The 17305-nt window shown below is 57.7% G+C and overlaps 2 protein-coding genes across 6 annotated transcripts; one reads left to right on the top strand and one right to left on the bottom strand.

Annotated features, from left to right (window-relative positions):
- The first annotated feature begins 6059 nt into the window (after window positions 1–6059).
- GAMT (guanidinoacetate N-methyltransferase) lies at window positions 6060–9138 on the top strand. Of its 2 annotated transcripts, none has more exons than XM_064479632.1 (6): window positions 6060–6301; window positions 7299–7444; window positions 7629–7692; window positions 8006–8073; window positions 8266–8376; window positions 8851–9138. In XM_064479632.1, exons 1-6 carry the CDS (start codon window positions 6121–6123, stop codon window positions 8929–8931), a joined length of 651 nt encoding a protein of 216 aa, XP_064335702.1. In that variant the 5' UTR covers window positions 6060–6120; the 3' UTR covers window positions 8932–9138. The 2 variants fall into 2 exon arrangements, with proteins under 2 accessions (XP_064335702.1, XP_031294023.1); XM_031438163.2 differs by having other exon boundaries at window positions 6063–6301; window positions 8791–9138.
- Window positions 8006–17206, bottom strand: NDUFS7 (NADH:ubiquinone oxidoreductase core subunit S7). Of its 4 annotated transcripts, XM_031438141.2 has the most exons (9): window positions 17055–17203; window positions 15649–15682; window positions 14764–14832; window positions 14135–14252; window positions 12711–12890; window positions 12586–12632; window positions 11795–11883; window positions 10338–10486; window positions 8006–10113 (listed from the first exon to the last, which is right to left on the bottom strand). In XM_031438141.2, the coding sequence occupies exons 1-9, from the start codon at window positions 17068–17070 to the stop codon at window positions 9844–9846; spliced, it is 972 nt and encodes a 323-aa protein (XP_031294001.1). In that variant the 5' UTR covers window positions 17071–17203; the 3' UTR covers window positions 8006–9843. The 4 variants fall into 4 exon arrangements, with proteins under 4 accessions (XP_031294001.1, XP_031293999.1, XP_031294004.1 ...); XM_031438139.2 differs by having other exon boundaries at window positions 12586–12890; window positions 17055–17206; XM_031438144.2 differs by lacking the exon at window positions 10338–10486 and having other exon boundaries at window positions 9910–10113; window positions 17055–17197.
- Window positions 17207–17305: the final 99 nt, after the last annotated feature.

Raw genomic sequence — 17305 nt, 5'->3', positions numbered from 1 at the left:
AAAAGAAATCAGTAATACTTGGCAGGGCAGGCTCCCTACGGGGGGTGGGGTAAGTCTGGCACGTGGAGATAAGTGTGTGGGAGAAAAGCTAAGTCGTATAGAGTGATGGGGGTGCCTCACAAACTGCGGGGCCAGCTGGCACTGTCCTTCCAACAGTGGAAGCTCAACAACTCCCAAATGCTGGCCTGAGTGTGGGGACAGACAGACATGCCCCAGGATGTTCACAGCCCACTATTAGAAGAGCAGAAAACTGGAAACAACCCACATGTCTATCCACTGGATAAATAAACCACAAAAGGTATGAGTGAAATGGACAGGATGTGCTCAAATGAAGGAAGCTAGACCCAAACTGTTTAAAATAATATACTTTTAAAAACACAGACACCTACCAGGGATAAAATAACATGCAGTCATGTACCTGCCACTGAAATGAACACGTATTAGCGTTTTTGTTATGTTTGATTCAGATCTTTTTAAAAAGATGAACGAGATGGCTTGTTTTTCCCTCCTCCTCATTCACTCCCTCCCTCCCACCCCAGGGCAACCCGTGGGACAAAATTGTCTCTGTACACACGTTCCTGAATTTAATCCCAGCATCAATTCAGGCGTACCCAGTACACAGAATATAGTTTGGGCTCTTTTTTAAAAAAATGTATCGTGGTAACATTAGTTATTTTAACCATTTCTAAGTGCACAGCTCAGTGGCATTAAGCACATTCACGTTGTTGTGCCACCATCCCCACCACCATCTCCAGAACTTTCTCATCTTCCCAAACTGAAACTCTGTCCCCACTAAACACTCCCTCCCAGCCCCTCCCCCAGCCCGTCTCTGTGGACCTCCTGTGAGTGGGATCACACAGCACTTGTCCTCGTGTGTCTGGTTCTCTCCCTGAGCAGTGTGCTCTCCAGGTCCATCCACGTGGTCGCGAGTGTCGGTGCATCTCTCTTGTCCAAGGCCAAGTGATGTTCCCATGTGTGGAGGGACCGCACTGTGTGTCTCCATCATTCATCAGTAGATATGGGGGTTTTTCTGTCTTTCGGCTGTTCATGATGCTGCTATGGGCATGCATGTACAAATATCCATCTGGTCTCTTTTAATTTAAAAACTGTAGTTATAGGTAATACTATATACACAGAAAGACACATGGCAACATGGATGTCGCCTGGTGGGGCAGATACCTGGGCACAGGGCTGGGATCCCGGGACCTTGTTCTGTCACTGCTGCCATGCGACTTGTAATAATGTCATTTACTTACTACCTAGCCTTGTCCAGCCCCCCAGGAGGCTGGCTGCTCCAGCGGCCTCAGGACTGGGAACCTGGGGTGCGAAGCTCCACCTGCACTGAATGGATGCATGGACTTCCCCTTCCCATGAAGGGGCAGGGGGCTGCTTTGCACAGGGGTGGGCTCAGGGCCGCACAGGAAATATTTTCAGCTTTGCCGGCCATCGGCCTTTGGTGGCCGTGACTCTGCACTGTAGTTGAGGTCGGAAAGCACCCAGGTCCACATATAAACAAGTGGCCATGACTATAAACTTAACAACATGCAAATGTGACTATCATATAATTTTCACATGTCTTGAACTAGCCTTTTCATTTTTTTTTTCAACCGCTTAAAAATGTAAAAAAAAGAAAACCCTAAAACATTCTTAGCTCACAGGCTGGACCAAAACCACAGAAGGGGAATGAGACGTGCAGACTGGAGTTGGCCAACTCTGTAGTGTTGGAATGTTTGGATCAAATGTCATGGGACACAATGTGGTGACCGGGTAGTGAGCCAGTGACACGCAGGCTGGTAAAGCCAGAGGTTAAGTGTGAGAATAGAAAGGAGTTTATCAGGGTACACTGCCATAGACAACAGCAGCCACACAGGTGAGGGGTGCCTGTGTGAGCCCCGAGGGCTGGTTTTTGGGGTGTTTAATAAGGTCCAGTCACAAGGTGCTTGATCGGCTTGTGCACAAGTCTCTGGTTGGTTGCAGGAGAAGTAAGAGGTTTAGGGTCCGTGAAGGACAGCTGGGTTTGACTCTGATAAGGTAGGCATTACCTGGGGCTACCGGTTTGTTAGGGGCCCAACATTCCCCCCAGACAGATTGGCAGTGACAGCTCTTTGGAACAGAGGTGAAGGTTTCTTCTTCCATATCTACTTCTGCTGAATTCGGGGTGCCATTCTGTCCCTGCCTAACATGCCGGTCTGTCCGGGGTTATACGGCCCTGAGGCACCCCTGCAGCCTTAAGGTGGGAGCAGAAGGAGGCACCAGCGGCATCCCGGGACTGTGTCACCAGGACATGGGCTTGGCTCATGGCGGCAGTCTTGGAGGAGTGGTCTGTTTCTAAATTCACAGATCTTGGACCTCAAAACCAATCATTTTTGTGAGAGAGGAAAACAACAAAGTAGGTGAATACCAAGATAGACAGCTAAACCCAGTAAAAACAGAGAGAAGAAATCTGGGAATGTCTGAAAAGAAAGAGCTCATCCCTTCAGGTATCTAGGACAACACACTGGAGAACCAGTCCGAGAGCTGTTTAGTGATGGGTCCGCTGTGAGTGTTGACATCCCTGACACACTGGGGCTAAACATGCAGCACTCGGCCCCCTTGGGTGGGATGGTAGGAGCCATGTGGTTCCACAAGACAGCTCTCCTTTGTGCCCAAAGCAGACGTCACCATGAACGATCTTAGTGCTTTTCTAGGTATGCGGAGATACAAGAATTTGGCTCATAAAATCTTTTCCTGAAAACACCTAACTATCTAAAGGCCAGTCTTCTCAGAGCACAGAGCGCTGTGTTCCCGATCTCTGCCCTGAGCTTTCAGGCTGCGCGGAAGGTCAGCAACTTGACTTAGCCTGCCCAGAGGCAGAGGGAACGTACCCTCGTGGTCGTAAATCCAGCCACGGCTTGGGAGGCATTTCGTGAGCATTTTGCCCCACAGCGCTAGGAGTGCCCATTCCTAGGTCAGGTGAGGATTTCATTGACAGGCCACTCAATGGGCTGTGAGTGGACTAGGCCTTGTGAACAGTAGCAAAAAGCCTCTGGACCACCTGTTTGACTAGTCTGTTATGGTCCAGGAAAATACCCGTCTTGTTGCTTCTTCCCAGATCTAGAGTAATGCCATTATAATCTCCTCTAGAACTATATATCTGGTTACTTTTGAAGACAATTCATATTTACGGCCAGGATTAGAGCAGGTAAGAATCAGCCAGGTGAGGGATCCCACTGAGTAATTCTAGGGGCCTGTACAAAAGTACAATCTCTTTGCTTGAGAATAAATTTCCTAAGGGCCTACCAGTTGGATCCTTCGAGTGGAGAAGTCCTCCAAGGTAACCCAGAAGTACTGGGCCTACATAGCTGACCATAAACCTAACAGTTGGATTAACTTAACTCTGTCTAAGATCATGAAGTACATTCAGATTACTGAGCTTTAGAAACAAACCTAGAGTGTTTTTGTAATAATTCAATTAAACTTTGTCATAATCCCTAAAGGCAGGACAGCTTGAGGGCCGAGCCTTGCTCTTGCTCAAAATTTGCATTTTAAAAAGATGGCGAGAGAAGGGTTCCAGAGAAGACAAGGTAGAATATTTGCATCTCAAAGGTGAGCTCTTCCCAGAATGACTTTGTTCCCTTGAAGGCCGGAGAAATATTTTTAAGACACTGACACGCCTCCAGATTAGTAGGGGAGGCTCTGGGGGTGGTGAAAGGACTGGCGGGCTCTGGAGTATTTCCGGGCTGCACCTCTGGTCCCGGCCCTGAATGAGCAGAGGCGGCGGTGACACATCTGGCTTCCTTTTGTCTCTTTCCTTACCTCTTCTCTCCTAGGAAGTTTTCTCTTAGCGTCAGGATTTTGCAAAGGTCTCCATCTAGTTTTTCTCTAACTGCATATACAAAAAGAATCAGTTTCGGGATTTTCAGAGTCTTCCCTAACCCTATTTTCCCTGGGGTCTAGAGAATATTGTCATAATACTGTCTGTTTCTTAGTCATAGGCTAGTAATTAAAAGCTTTCCAGTCAGACAGAATTTGCCCAACAGGGCTCTGTAGTGGAACAGAACCAGAATCTCCCATTTCACAAGACAGAACACAAGGTACAAAACACATTCATGCATGGCCATCACACACTGACCAGCACAAGTTCTCATCAGACAGTCCCTTCTAGAACCAGATCTGAGTTTCGAGAGACAGCCATAAAGGCTTGACATATGAGACCTTGGACCATTTTCCCAATTTGCAAAAGAAAGAATCAAGCTGGAAGATTGTCTTATAGTTCAGAGTCCCATGAAGGGGCCAAGTCTCCTGATCTGGAAGTTGGTATTGGGGCCAGGCAACATTACAGGAAAAGATAAGCTGCTTTTCTTTAATGTCTGGGGATCAAACTTATCCCAGTGTTTTAAAATGTAACCTAAAGGTGAGTCCCAGGGAACAGAAGAAGTAAAGAGAAGGAAACCAGCACAGACTCTATTCTGGGGCGTGCCCCCAGAAAGAGAGAGGCTGAATTTCCAGTGTAGAGAGGAGCTGACCAGTGCAAGGGCCAGAACCAGCACAAGGGCTAAAAAGCCCGCACAAGGGGCCGAAAAGCAAAGAAAAAGTGGGGGGGCTCACCCTCTGGTGACTTCTACCTGGCATGGTGATTGGAGGCAGGAGGCATGGCCAGTCTGGAGGCATGATTTGCAAAATCAGAGAAGGTGCAAGGGGGAACCACGCGGTTGGGCCCCAGAGCCAAGGAGTCAGTCTCGAGGGCCACAGTCAGAGGAAGGGAGAGAGCAAGGAGTAGGGAGAGAGCAAGGAGTGGGGAGAGAAGAGTTTCTAGAAAAGAAAAGATGTCTTTCCCACGTGCATTCACCACTGCAGGCCAGGGTCATTCCCATCTGTCAGACCAAGGTTCAGAGGTGGCTGAGAGTAGCCCAGCCAGGGTTCCTCAGTCCTGTGAAGGACTTCAGGGAATTTCCGAACACTAGGGAGCAGCAGGAAGGTATGAGACAGGAAAGGAAGGCAGAAGAGGGAAGCCTGCCTTGGCGATCTGGCTCTAGAACAGTGTCCCACCAAGCCAGGGGGAGACCCCTGTAGGGAGGTCGAGAAAGACAGAGAAGCCCAAACGGCTCCCCCAGAGTCCTAGCCACGTATGGGCCACCAAATGTGTGCACAGCGGGGCAGCCTGTACGGGGACATGGGGCCATGGGTTCAGTAAAAGAATCTACCAGAGTTTAAGTATAAGAATAGAAAGTTTATCAGGGTACACTGCCATAGACAACAGCGGCCACACAGGTGAGGGGTGCCTGCGTGAGCCCCGAGGGCTGGTTATTGGGGTATTTTATAAGGTCAGGTCACAAGGTGCCCGATCAGCTTGTGACAAGTCTCTGGTTGTAGGTGAGGTAAGAGGTTTAGGGTCCCTGAAGGGTGGTGGGGGTCTGTGCCTCTGATAAGGTAGGCATTACCTGGGGCTACCAGTTTGTTAGGGGAAACACACCCAGTAAAGAATGTATTTTGTCTGCTGAGAGATCACAGATAAAGTTACACATATATATTCCTTTTCATTACAGGCCTTTCCAAAGTATTGAATATAGTTGCCTGCACAACTGTTTCTTGACTGTTGCTCCTTGCTTTCCGCACTCCCTCCCTTCCCTGATTAGCAACTGCTTGAATCTGCCCTTTGGAACTCACGGAAGGTCAAGCCGGCTGAATGAAGACTATTTTCTACAAACAACAAATGGAGAACATGGAAAGATTTATACCTGGGGTGGCCTCACAGGGTTCTCCGTTTCACCTGGAAAATGTTAGACCACACTCCAGCAAAGTGACAGGTGAGGAAACCGACAGGGGAGGACCCCGAGGGCTCGCTGCTGGGCCTATTCCGCCAAGCAGGCTCCGAAGGCTGAGCGAGGAGGGGGCCTCACGGGGCGAGGACCCAGTGGGGCCGCCTTCAGCGCCCAGGCGGCTACAAGCTGCTCGGGCCACCATGCACGTCCGCTCGCGGTCCGCGTGGCCCCGCCCCCGTCCCCGGCCTGCTCAGGTCCCGCCCCGGCCCCGCCCACCGCCCACTCGCGTCCCGCCCCCGCCCGCCCCTGCCCAGAAGGCCCTGCAGGGACAAGGCCCTACGCGTCCAGAGTTTGTGGGGCGCGCCGTCCAGCCAGCACGATGAGCGCCCCCGTCGCGACCCCCATCTTCGCGCCCGGCGAGAACTGCAGCCCCGCGTGGCGCGCCGCGCCCGCGGCCTACGACGCGTCGGACACGCACCTGCAGATCCTGGGCAAGCCGGTGATGGAGCGTTGGGAGACCCCCTACATGCACGCGCTGGCGGCCGCCGCCTCCTCCAAAGGTAGCCCCTGCCGGGCGCGCGGGGGCCAACCCAGGCCGGGGCCGCTCGGACCCAGGGCCAGCCTGCTCTCCGGCGGCGCGCATCGGAGCCTCTCCGCCTCTTTTCTCGCCGGGGAACTGGGGCTGCTAACAGGGGCAACGGGGGAGTCCTGGGGCGCCGCAGGCGCCCTGAGTATCGGGATCTTCCTCTCCGGGGGTAGTGAGGCTCCGACGCCGGGATGAGGACGGGCTAGGTCTGGGGAATGGACGCTCAGACGCAGAACTCAGCCTGGGGTCGGGGTGAGCGGGGTGGCGGCGACCTGGCGAGGTGCTGCCCAGGCGCCCTCGCCCAGGAGTTGCGCGAGGCCCGCCCCAGCTAAGAATAGCTCGGGGAAAGCTGAGGCTGGGAGACAGCTGTCAGGGGTGACCCTCGTCACCCGGCGTCAGAGCCCACGGGGTGCCGAGGACTCCCCCCTGTCCGCCAGAGGTCAGGCGTGCCACCTCTGGGCCTCTGTGTTCCCACCTGGCAAATGGGCACATCCAGTGTCCCTGCATGGTTAGGGCGTTTCTCTCCTCCTCCCTCTTTGATCCAATGGGGTCCAATCCCTGCCCCGCGCTGTCCCAGCCTTGAATCCTGGTGCTCCCTTGTCCTTACTTTGCTCATTGTTGTGGGGCAGGGGGAGTATCCAAATCAAGAGATAAGCGCCACCAGTGCAAACAGCCTGGGCCAGGGCTCAAAGTCCAGGCTCTGACCTTCCCCCGGACTGGCCTATAAGCCGCTGTCCATGGCTTCTCTGGCAGGCCACCCTCTCTGGCTGCTGGCCAGGGCCCACACTGTTCCCTCTCAGGGCTGCTGTGTTCTGTCTTACCTCCCCCCTCCACCACCTCTGCTCTGCTGTGCCGTCCAGTTCTTGTGGCAAATGTTCCTCTGTGCTGAGGCCCTGCCCCTGCGCCCCCTCCTCCAGGCAGCCTCCCCAGCCCCACCCAGTGAATGAGGCCTGGACTCTCTGTCTGCCCAGGGGGCCGGGTCCTGGAGGTGGGCTTCGGCATGGCCATCGCAGCCACCAAGGTGCAGGAGGCCTCCATCGATGAGCACTGGATCATTGAGTGCAATGACGGCGTCTTCCACCGGCTCCAGGATTGGGCCCAGCAGCAGCCCCACAAGGTGCCCAGCTCTGCCCGCAACCCCTCAGCCCTGCCCCCACAGGCGGTTGGGGACTGGGGTAGTAGCAGACGTGGAGGAGGTGGTCTCCCTTGGGAGTTCCTCTGCCCCCCCCCCCCCGAAACAGGTGGAGAAATCCTGGGTCCTCCCGGATCCTCAGCCTCCTCTTTTCCGCCCCTGCCCCAAGGTGGTTCCCTTGAAAGGCCTGTGGGAGGAGGTGGCACCGACCCTGCCAGACAGTCACTTTGATGGTGAGAGGGCTCTGGGAGCTGGGAAAGGGGAGGGCCTCTGCATGGATTTCCTTTGCTTGTGGAGGGACCTCTAAAGAACACGTCACTGGGGTGGCAGAGCCTGGGGGGCAGGGACAGACACACACAAGGGCCTGGTACTCAGGTGCCTGGACACCTCAAGGAGGGACCAAATGGGACACAATTCATAGAGCAGCCCAAGCACAGTGAACTCTGGGGCTCCTGGCCGTGTTCAAGTCCCGCTTGCGATCACAGCCACCATCCCGGTGCTGCCGCCACCTGGCCCTGACCACGTGGCTTCCATCCTCCCGAGCAGGGATCCTGTATGACACATACCCGCTGTCTGAGGAGACCTGGCACACACACCAGTTCAACTTCATTAGGGTAGGATCACTGGTGGTGGGGTGGGGTCTGCAGGCCACAGGGTGGGGGATCAGCCTGGGGGGGCATCTGTCATCCACACAGAGGGCCCCTCTCCTTCTGCTGTTCCCCTGACCTGCCAGGACCCAGCAGGTCCACTGGGGATGCCTCTGCCCACACCCAGACCTCCCTCTTGACCACTATCCCCCCTCCCAGGACCATGCCTTCCGCCTACTGAAGCCAGGGGGTGTCCTCACCTACTGCAACCTCACCTCCTGGGGGGAGCTGATGAAATCTAAGTACTCAGACATCACCATCATGTTCGAGGTACCACAGTCTACTGCTCCCTGGCCTGCCCCACCCCCACCGCAGGGAGCTTTGGGTGGGGAGGCAGCTGGAGTCATCTGTGACAGGGAGGGTCCCTCGGCTCCCCTGAGAAACCAAGCAAGGTCCCTCCCTGGCTCAAGGACCTTCAGTGGTTCCCCAGTACCCTTGGGATTAGGGAGTCAGCCCAGGCTCCGCACCCCAGCTGGAAGGCCCACCGGCATCCCAGAGCATCTCATTAATGCAGCCACCTTTGTCCACTCAATTCCCTCTGCCTGGATGTGCAGGTGGGCAGTCTGGTGATGCCTGGTGATGGATAAAGGCCTGATAAGAGGATGCCCCCTAGGAAGGGTGGGTCACAGGGTATCTCATGAGGCCCAGGGCCCTGGAGGTGACTTGGCCCCTCCCTCTGGCCAGGAGACCCAGGTGCCTGCCCTGCTGGAGGCAGGCTTCAGGCAGGAGAACATCCGTACGCAGGTCATGGAGCTGGTCCCGCCGCCTGACTGCCGCTACTACGCCTTCCCGCAGATGATCACGCCCCTCGTCACCAAGCACTGAGCCCATAGGCCACCGGCTCACGGAGCCCCAACCCCCAAGCCCCTACTCAGTGCCTTTGTTGGCTGGGGGTGCGGGCTCTGGCCTCTCACCGCCCTGGTCGACTCACGTCAGCAGGCTCCCCTAACCTCTGCCACGGGACTACCTTCCCCTCAGGGTCTTGGGGGTGAAATAAATACTAACAGTGGGCTGGGCCAGTCGGCAGCGTGACCAGGAAGTGTGCTCTCACTTACTCTCCCTGTCCCTCCAAAAAGTAAGAAGTGGGCCTTCAGCGAGATGGTGGTTGCCCCGCTCCGAAGACTGAACCTGCCTGTGATCCCACCCGGTGCCCGTGGCGGTCACTGCCCATCACCCCCCGATGCCACCCGCCCCCTGCAGCAGGGACGAGTGCACTGGAGTGGACAGACACTCTCATCCTTCCCTCCTTCTCCCCCTGGTGGGCACTGGGGTGCTGAGAGGAGGTGGAACTAGGTCAGGACTGCACAGAGGGTGGCAGCCCCAACGTCCAGACACTCGGGCCACTCAGGAGGGAGGGCCTCTGATCCCACCCAGTCAGGCTGAACCACAGAATTAAGCAGAGCCTTTCAACCTGGCACCCCTCCCAGCAGCATCCTCTGCCCACCCCTGGGCATGCAGTGTCCCTCGCCCGGCACAGCGATGCCGCTGTACGGCGCTCGCTTCCTCAGACTCCACGCCCCTCCGGCCCCAGTGCAGGGACACCCTGCGGCCCAGCTGGTCGCCCCAGTGCTGTCCGCTTCCCCCCGACCAGCTCTGGGACCCATCCACTCCCTGTGTTTATGGCAGGGCCAGGGGCCAGGCCAAGTGCAGGTCCAAGGAGGGGCCAGTGTGGGCCCCCAGCTGAGCCCAACCATCCACCTGGGGCCTCCGTGTCTCCACACACAGGAGAGAGTGAGGCTAACAGGGCCCGGGCAGTCCCCCGCCAGCTCCCAGCCCACACAGCACGTGGCGCAGGCTGCTGGCTGGAGTGGGTCTGTCTGGTTTATTGGCCACCTTCCCAGAAGATGTGCAGGTGGGGAGTGGCGGCGGCAGCGGCGGAGGAGAGGGGCACAGGCGGGGAGCGGTGGCGCTACCTGCGGTACCAGATCCGCAGCCTCTTCTCCCGCTTGATCTTCCTCTGCAACTGCAGGATGCCGTAAAGCAGGGCCTCGGCCGTGGGCGGGCAGCCTGTGGGCGGGGGCAGCGTGGGTCTGCAGCCGGCCGGGCCGGACCACCTCCCAGGGCAGGGAGGGCCAAGGTGGGGCCCCACCCGGCACCCCCTTAGATCTGCACCCAGAGGGCCAGGGGGCTGGGCCCATCACAGGGAAGGAGCCAGCAAGGTGAGTGGCGGGGGCCAGCTGAGGCCAGTGCCCAAGCTCCTGACACTGGCAGCCGGGGACCCCGGGACTGACCTCCCGGCTGAGATGTGGGTGGCGGGGGGGCCCTGGCTGCCCTGTCCACAGCCATCCCTCCATGTGACTTAGCTTGGGACTGAGGACATGTGCAGGCGGCCTGCTGACCCCAGGCCGTGATGGCCCCTGGTGAGGACCCTTGGGAAGGTCTGGGGACAGATGAGAGGGAAGAGAGTGGCCAGGTCAGACTGGGAGGCCCACACGGTCCACAGACTGAGGAAGGACGCCCCCACGGACAGGCTCCCCACAGTCCTGCCCCCAGTACCCCAGCCAGGAGGAGCAGGAACCACCCGAGACATGACAGGCCTAGAAGGGCCAAGGAAACAGCTGTCATCCATAGTCATTTACTTAGAGCTGACCCTGCCCCATCCGCCCTGGCCTGGGGCTCAGTCCTAGCAGGACTACCCTAACAGCCCACTGCGGATGCAGAAACTGAGGCTCTGAGAGGAGACGTGCCTGAAATCAGGTGTCAAACAAGCAGCAAAGACCAGGGATCTGGCTCCTGGTCAAGGTTAACAAGCCCACAGAGTGGACTCCTATGCACCCCTCAACGCCCAATAGTCTGCATCAGGCTCTGTCCCCCACAGCCTGAGGGCTCCCCCAGAGCCTGGCCCAGTGCTGCCCCAAACAGGTCTGGGGCCTGGAAAAGCACTCAGATATCTGCAAAATGCCCCACAGATCAACGCCATTTCCCAATTCACTCTAATCTGGGGTCAAAACCTGTTTTTCTGCCTTCTGAGACAGACATGCCAGAACATAACTTAAACTTCTGGACGACCAGGAATCATGACATGGAATGTACTCACCTCTCCAGAAACTCGGGGTTGAGCTTTCTGTGCCTGCACTGAGAGTGAGGTACAAAATGGCCAAGAACAAGGAGTCTCTGTCCCCTGTCCCCAGGGAAAATGACCTCTGACCACGGTCGGGGCCTACGCCCTGGCTGTCACCCCAGCCAGCATGGGAGTCTCACAGGGTGGCCGGACAAAGGAAAGAACACCCAGTGAAACGTGAACTTCAGGCAGATTCAGGTCCTTTCTGTAGTGTAAGTATATCCCAAATATTGCATGGAATGTACTTATACTAAGAAAAAACAATAGTTCTTGTTTTCCTGACATTCAAGTTAACTGGGCACCCTGCAATTTCACTGGCTAAATCTGGCGACTCTGGCAATCCAGGGTGCCAGGGGTCTCAACACCCTGCACCCGCATGAAAACCGGTAGGCATGGTTCTTGGGTTCCAGGGAACTTGTTTCTATTAGGTGGAACCACACGGAACCATCACAGCCCTCGTCTGCCGTCTGGATAATGTTAAAGATGCTACAGCCGCGGAGACTGTCAGGGGACCCAAGGGAGAGGCGGGCTGCCACTCTTCTTCTTGGGCCCAAAGCTGCTCCTCCTGGAAATGGTGGGAGCCCATCATCTCAGCAGGGGCTTCCAGGAACCGGGTGGGTGGCTTACCTGGGACATAGATGTCCACGGGCACGATGCGGTCACAGCCCCTCACCACGGAGTACGAGTAGTGGTAGTAACCGCCTCCGTTGGCGCAGCTGTGGGGGGAGCGCCGGCCCTGAGCGCCGCTCGGGCCACCCCGGCCTCTCCTCCTCCACGCCTGCCCCCCACCCGCACCTGCCTCCAGCCACAGCCGGTGCTAGGCGGTCAGAAAGGGGCAAGACCAGGACAGAAGCCACAGCAAAGACAGACCCTTGGGAGCAGAAGCAGACGGGCCCGCAACACACGAGCTCAGGGAGGGAAGCAGACACAGGAGGACACACAGCATGCGACTCCATGGGTGTGAGGCATCCAGAACAGGCCAGTCCCCAGACACGGGGAAGGGCTCCTGGCTGCCAGGGGCTGGGGGGGGTGGGGGTGACTGCTAATGGGGACGGGGCTTCCTCTTGGGGTGATGGAATGTTCTGGAACTAGACAGAGCTGACCGTTGCACAGGATGAATGCACTAAAACCCACGGAATTGTGCACTTTGAAAGGGTGAATTTTATAGTATGTGGATTCTACCACGACAAAAAAAAGTTAAGTGACCAAACAGCTTTTACTGACAGGGAGAAGTGGCTATGTGGTAAGGAGGCCGGCGTCCCCGGGTCATGGGGCAAAGGACCAGGACGGGCGGTGGGGACAGGGGAGCGCCTCAGACAGCACAGGAGGGTGCACGCTGGACGCCCTAGATCCAACAGCAGCACAGGAAAAGGCGGCAGAGGCGCTGGCTGGGCTCTCACCCCGCCCGCCCCACTCACCTCCCCATGGACACGACGTAGCGGGGCTCGGGCATCTGGTCGTAGACCTGGAAGAGACAGAGGGTCTGCCCGCGGCTCCAGCCAGGGTGGCGGGAGGAGGCGGGCAGGCAGGGGGCTGGGCCCACCTTGCGGAGCGCCGGGGCCATCTTGTTGGTGAGCGTCCCGGCCACAATCATCACGTCCGACTGGCGCGGGCTGGCGCGGAAGACCACGCCGAAGCGGTCCATGTCATAGCGCGGAGCCGCCATGTGCATCATCTCCACAGCGCAGCAGGCCAGGCCAAAGGTCATGGGCCACAGGGAGCTCTGCGGGGCAGGGCGGGGCGCCCGTGAGTGACGCCTAGCCCACCGTGTTTAAGGAAAGTGGGCGACGTCACAGCACAATCTCGATTCCTCGTCTTCTGGGAGAACACCACATTAGCCATCCCCCCCCACAGTGGCCCTTTGACGTCCAGACTTCCAAGGCCCCTAGGACCCTGGTCCCCAGCCCAGGAGCACCCAACCAGAGAGTAAAGTGAGTTACGCCTAAGGGTCAACACTTCCCAGCAGCCACATTACCAAAAAAGGGAAACAAACAGAAAAACCCAAAGCCGAGTGAAATCCATTTGAATAATACAGCTCACATACCCTAAGCCCAGTGTACCCTAAACCCCATCTTCTCGACGAGGCACGGGCTACTCCAAGTGTCCAACGGCGTAGATCCAGACCCGGAGCTCAGCCCCTTTGAGCACCCTGTTCCCAACACCTCCTGGACTCAAAGTGCCAGTGCTTCCAGGAAGTCCTCCTGGATGCCCTCGGCTGCCCTCAGACTGTTCCCAAAATCCTTTGGTGCCCGACATCCCCTGAAGCTGTGCCCTCCACTCGTCCGTGTCTACTCTGGGATCCGCACGAGGCCCGTTACCCTGTGCAGGTGACAGAGCTGGGGCCGCACGGCGGGCAAGGGCTGCCCAACACAGCACGGCCACCTGGATGTAGCCTGAGCGGCCCAACCCTGAGAACACATGGCCACAGTGGACATTGGCACCCTGGTGCCGTGGGCCTGGAGGGCCGGACACACAGACAGCAACCGCCGTCGAGAGGGGACTGTTACCAGCCTGTCCTGGCCAGACACTCCAAAGACACTGAAAGGAGCTACTGTCCCGGAACACAGGACACATGTCCCACGGGAGACACGGACAAGTACACAAGCGCACAGACTGTCCCCCAGCTAACACCGGGGGTGTGGCAGGGTGGGGTGGGGTGGGGCTTAGTGTGTTTGCTGGGAAGGAGCTACTGTTCTCATTGGAGATTACTTTTCAGCTAAAAAAATTAGTTTTAAGTTAGAAGAGACAAGAGAAGGGTGAACAGAAGGCAGAGGGAGGAGAGAAGGGGGTGGGTTGTCATGGGGGCTGAGGGACAGATGGGGGCAGGACCTAGGGTAGGGGGTCCTGGGGCAGAATCAAAGACACAGGGGTCTCCATACAAGGGGTGTCCGCCTGCCCCGTGGCCCCGTGTGAGTGTGGGTGAGCACGTGGCAGGGAACGAAGGACACAGACAGGGTGGGGGCTCACCCGGCGGGCCCAGTTGATGAGGTCATCCAGCTTGGCCACCACATACTCGCCTCGGCTGCTGGGAAGTGCGGCAGGTTTGGGGACCACAGCTCCGGCCTGGGACACAACAGGCTGAGTGCTGGGCATGGGACACAGCACGGGAAGTGTCAGCCAGGCAGCCACCCCCAGGGACCCCACCCTGGGGCCCAGCACAGAACAGCCTCTCAGAGGGCAAGACCAGCCAGGGTCACGAGGTCACGGCAGGTCCCAGGAGCAGCACAGGGAGGGGCTGTGGAGCCGGGGTCTGCAGTGTCCCCACACCCAGGCCCAGGTCAGGACCCAGGAACGAAGGACCCAGTGCACATGCCTTGGCCACCTCGCTGCAGCCCCTGTAGGACCCTGTCCCCTCAGAGACTTGGCTTCTCCACCTGGAAAACACCAGGTCTGACACCCTCTCTAGTGAGGGTCCTCTGGTTTGGAGACATGCAGGAATCAGCCTGGACACGCAGGAGGGAGCTGGTCAGGACTCCGAGGGAAGGGACCCTGTCACGTGGTAAGAGGACCCCAGAGTCGCCCTGGGCCGCGGCTGTGCTGGGGTGGGGTGGGGAGGGTTTTCAGGGTGCCTGGGCTCCTGGGAAGGCCGGCCTCACCTGCTCAGGCTGTCTGTGGCCACACTCGAATGGACACTGCACACCTGTGCAGCTGCACCCACATGGGAGCTGCAGGGAGATGGGCCACGCGTGAGAAGAGCCAGGGTTGCCCTGACATGCTGTGACAGGGGCCACCCTGGGGCAAAGATGGGGAAACTGACCAGGGGCCAAGTCTGGGCCTCCATGTGTTTTTACAAATAAAGCTTTATTGACACACAGCCACACCCATTCCTTTCCTTGATTTCTGTGGCTGTTTGTTCAGAGGCAAGGCCAAATACAATTACCATCTGGCCCGTTAACAGAAAAAGTCCCCCAATCCTTGGTCCAGAGGATGTCTCATTTTCATTTTATACTTCCCTCGTTTTTCCCATTTCCCTTTGCTTTACAGTGAATACGTATTTTATTCCTGGGAAAAGGGCCTTATCAAAACAAAGTCAGCCCCAGTCCATGCCCTCCTGGAAGCCCCAACTCCCCTTCATCAGGAAGACCTTCCCCTTAGAGCTGCCACGTCCCTGATCCCACGGCACTGGGGTTCGAGATCGGGGCTCCGTCTACACAGAGGGCCTGGCAGCCGCCTGCCTCCCCATCCCAAGGACGCCTGCATGGGGCTGCCACCTGAGCACACGTGCCACATGCCTCCCTGCGACAGGTATCAACTGAGTTCTGACGGCACCAGGGCAGGCAGACATGGGTCTGAATCCACCATAGGGAACCGTTCCCAAGAGGGGCCTGCACGTCTCCTGCTAAAGTGTAGACTGCAAGCCCCCATGGCCTGCAGCAGCGGCTGAGGGTCCCTCCCGCATCTGAGGCACTGATATCCTCCTCTGAGCCTGCCTTGCCAGGGCCTCACTGCAGGTGGGCAGGATCAGAGGTGCAGGCACTCACCGCAGAGCGAGGACTGGGCGGAGCAGCCTGGGAGCTGCGGAGAGAACCACAATGGGGGGTCAGCGAGCTGCGGGCAGCACCAGAAACCACCGGCCTGCAGAGTCCAGCCTCCAGTGTTTGCATAGCAGACACCACCCCACCCCGCCATATGCCCTCCCTTTCACCACTGTCTGTTTAAATTCCATTTAAGAAACTGGTAAAAAGTGATCGTTCAAAATATCAACCAGATATAGTGTCATTCTCCTGCTTAAAACCCTACAACCTATGGAAGAAAACCCACACTCCACACCAGGGCCCTCTTCCCTCCTCAAACAGGTCAGTGTCGTTCCTGCCTCAGGGCCTTTGCACTTGCTGTCCCTGCTGCCTGGAGGGTCCTGCCCACACATGCCGTGCTGGCCCTTCTCACAAGGCAGGCTTCGGCTCAGACAGCTGGATCAACACTGGCTCCCCAGGCCCTCTGGATCCTATCACTCTGTTCTATCTCCATTAGCAAGGCTCCAGGCCCTGGGCTGGGAGGTCTAGGGTTTCAGATTCTGGGCACCGAAGACAGGCTAACTGCCCAGGCCTGGACTCTTGTGTGAGCTGCCATTCCCTGAACCTCAGCTTCCCCACCTGAAAATTCAGGGCTTTGGATGAGCTCACAGCACAGTAAAATGCCCTTCACCTCTGAAGGGATTCCAGCCTCTGGACCAGGCACTTTAGCAAGAGGCCACTGGTGAGGATTCAGTAGACTGGTGAACTTGCGTGGCAAAGGAAAATACCCGCCTTTTGTCACCAATGTCTTACTGAAAATTGGCCTTTCCTTAAATTCTGACGACAGCCAGCTAACCACAGCAGTCTTGGAAGGACCAGCAATCACAGTGGTTTCCTAACCGCGACATAGAGGCTGCAGCCAACTCCGGGTCAAGGAACGTGTTCACTCCTCACCCCCAGTTTGGAGACAGTATCTTCACAACTGTCTCTCAGTAGAACCGCCCTCCTTCGCGACCCTATGGATTTCATCCCACGCGTTGAATCGCTAATCTGAGGAGGAAAAGTCGCAGGAGCAGCCCGGTTTAGGACGCCTGCTCTGCGGGCAACCGTCACGTTCCCGGGGGTTGCAAGGCGCCTTGGGGTCGCGTCTCTGCCCGGCCAGGCCGCGTGACCTCCATTGGTCCCGGCCCCTCCCTGGGTCTCAGTTTCCTCGCCTATCCAGGCGCAACCGCGCGCCACCTCCTCCCGGGAGCTTCAAGGGCAGCATCCGCGGGCGAGCCTGGGCCCCTCCAGCCCCCACCCCGGCTCCCCGCCGAGGCTGGGAGGCTGCGCCGCCCCCCGCCTCCACCTCCACCTCCACCTCCTCGAGCAGCCGCACGGGAAGGCGCCCGGAGCGAGCCGCGGCCCCGACCCCAGCGCCCTGACCCGCTCACCCGCCAGCGCCGCCATCTTGGCCTCGGCCTTCAGACAACCTCTACAGTCCGTCCGCTATAGCGCTCCGGGTCCCCGGGGCCGTCGCCCAAAGCGGCTCGGCTGGTGTGCGGAAACCGGAACCCGGGCGGGGACGTTCCGCCTCCGCGCTCGCCCCTCGCCGCACGTCCCTGGATGCCCCGGAGGGATAAAAGGACTTATGGGTGGGGGTGAGCATTCCAGCCAAAGCAGGGGAGCCGCCCACTACTTTCTT

This window comes from Camelus dromedarius, chromosome 27, assembly GCF_036321535.1.
Source record: "Camelus dromedarius isolate mCamDro1 chromosome 27, mCamDro1.pat, whole genome shotgun sequence".
NCBI classification, from domain to species: Eukaryota; Metazoa; Chordata; class Mammalia; order Artiodactyla; family Camelidae; genus Camelus; species Camelus dromedarius.
This window is presented reverse-complemented; position numbering and strand designations above follow the sequence as displayed.

Coding starts and splice junctions, on each gene's coding strand:
- GAMT (XM_031438163.2), top strand. CDS start 6,121: ATGAGCGCCCCCGTCGCGACCCCCATCTTCGCGCCCGGCGAGAACTGC. Junction 6,302..7,298: donor GGCCGCCGCCTCCTCCAAAG/GTAGCCCCTGCC, acceptor CTGTCTGCCCAG/GGGGCCGGGTCCTGGAGGTG. Junction 8,074..8,265: donor ACCAGTTCAACTTCATTAGG/GTAGGATCACTG, acceptor CCCCCCTCCCAG/GACCATGCCTTCCGCCTACT.
- NDUFS7 (XM_031438139.2), bottom strand. Junction 14,833..15,648: donor CGCCCAGTCCTCGCTCTGCG/GTGAGTGCCTGC, acceptor ATCTCCCTGCAG/CTCCCATGTGGGTGCAGCTG. Junction 12,891..14,134: donor TCATCAACTGGGCCCGCCGG/GTGAGCCCCCAC, acceptor CCTGCCCCGCAG/AGCTCCCTGTGGCCCATGAC.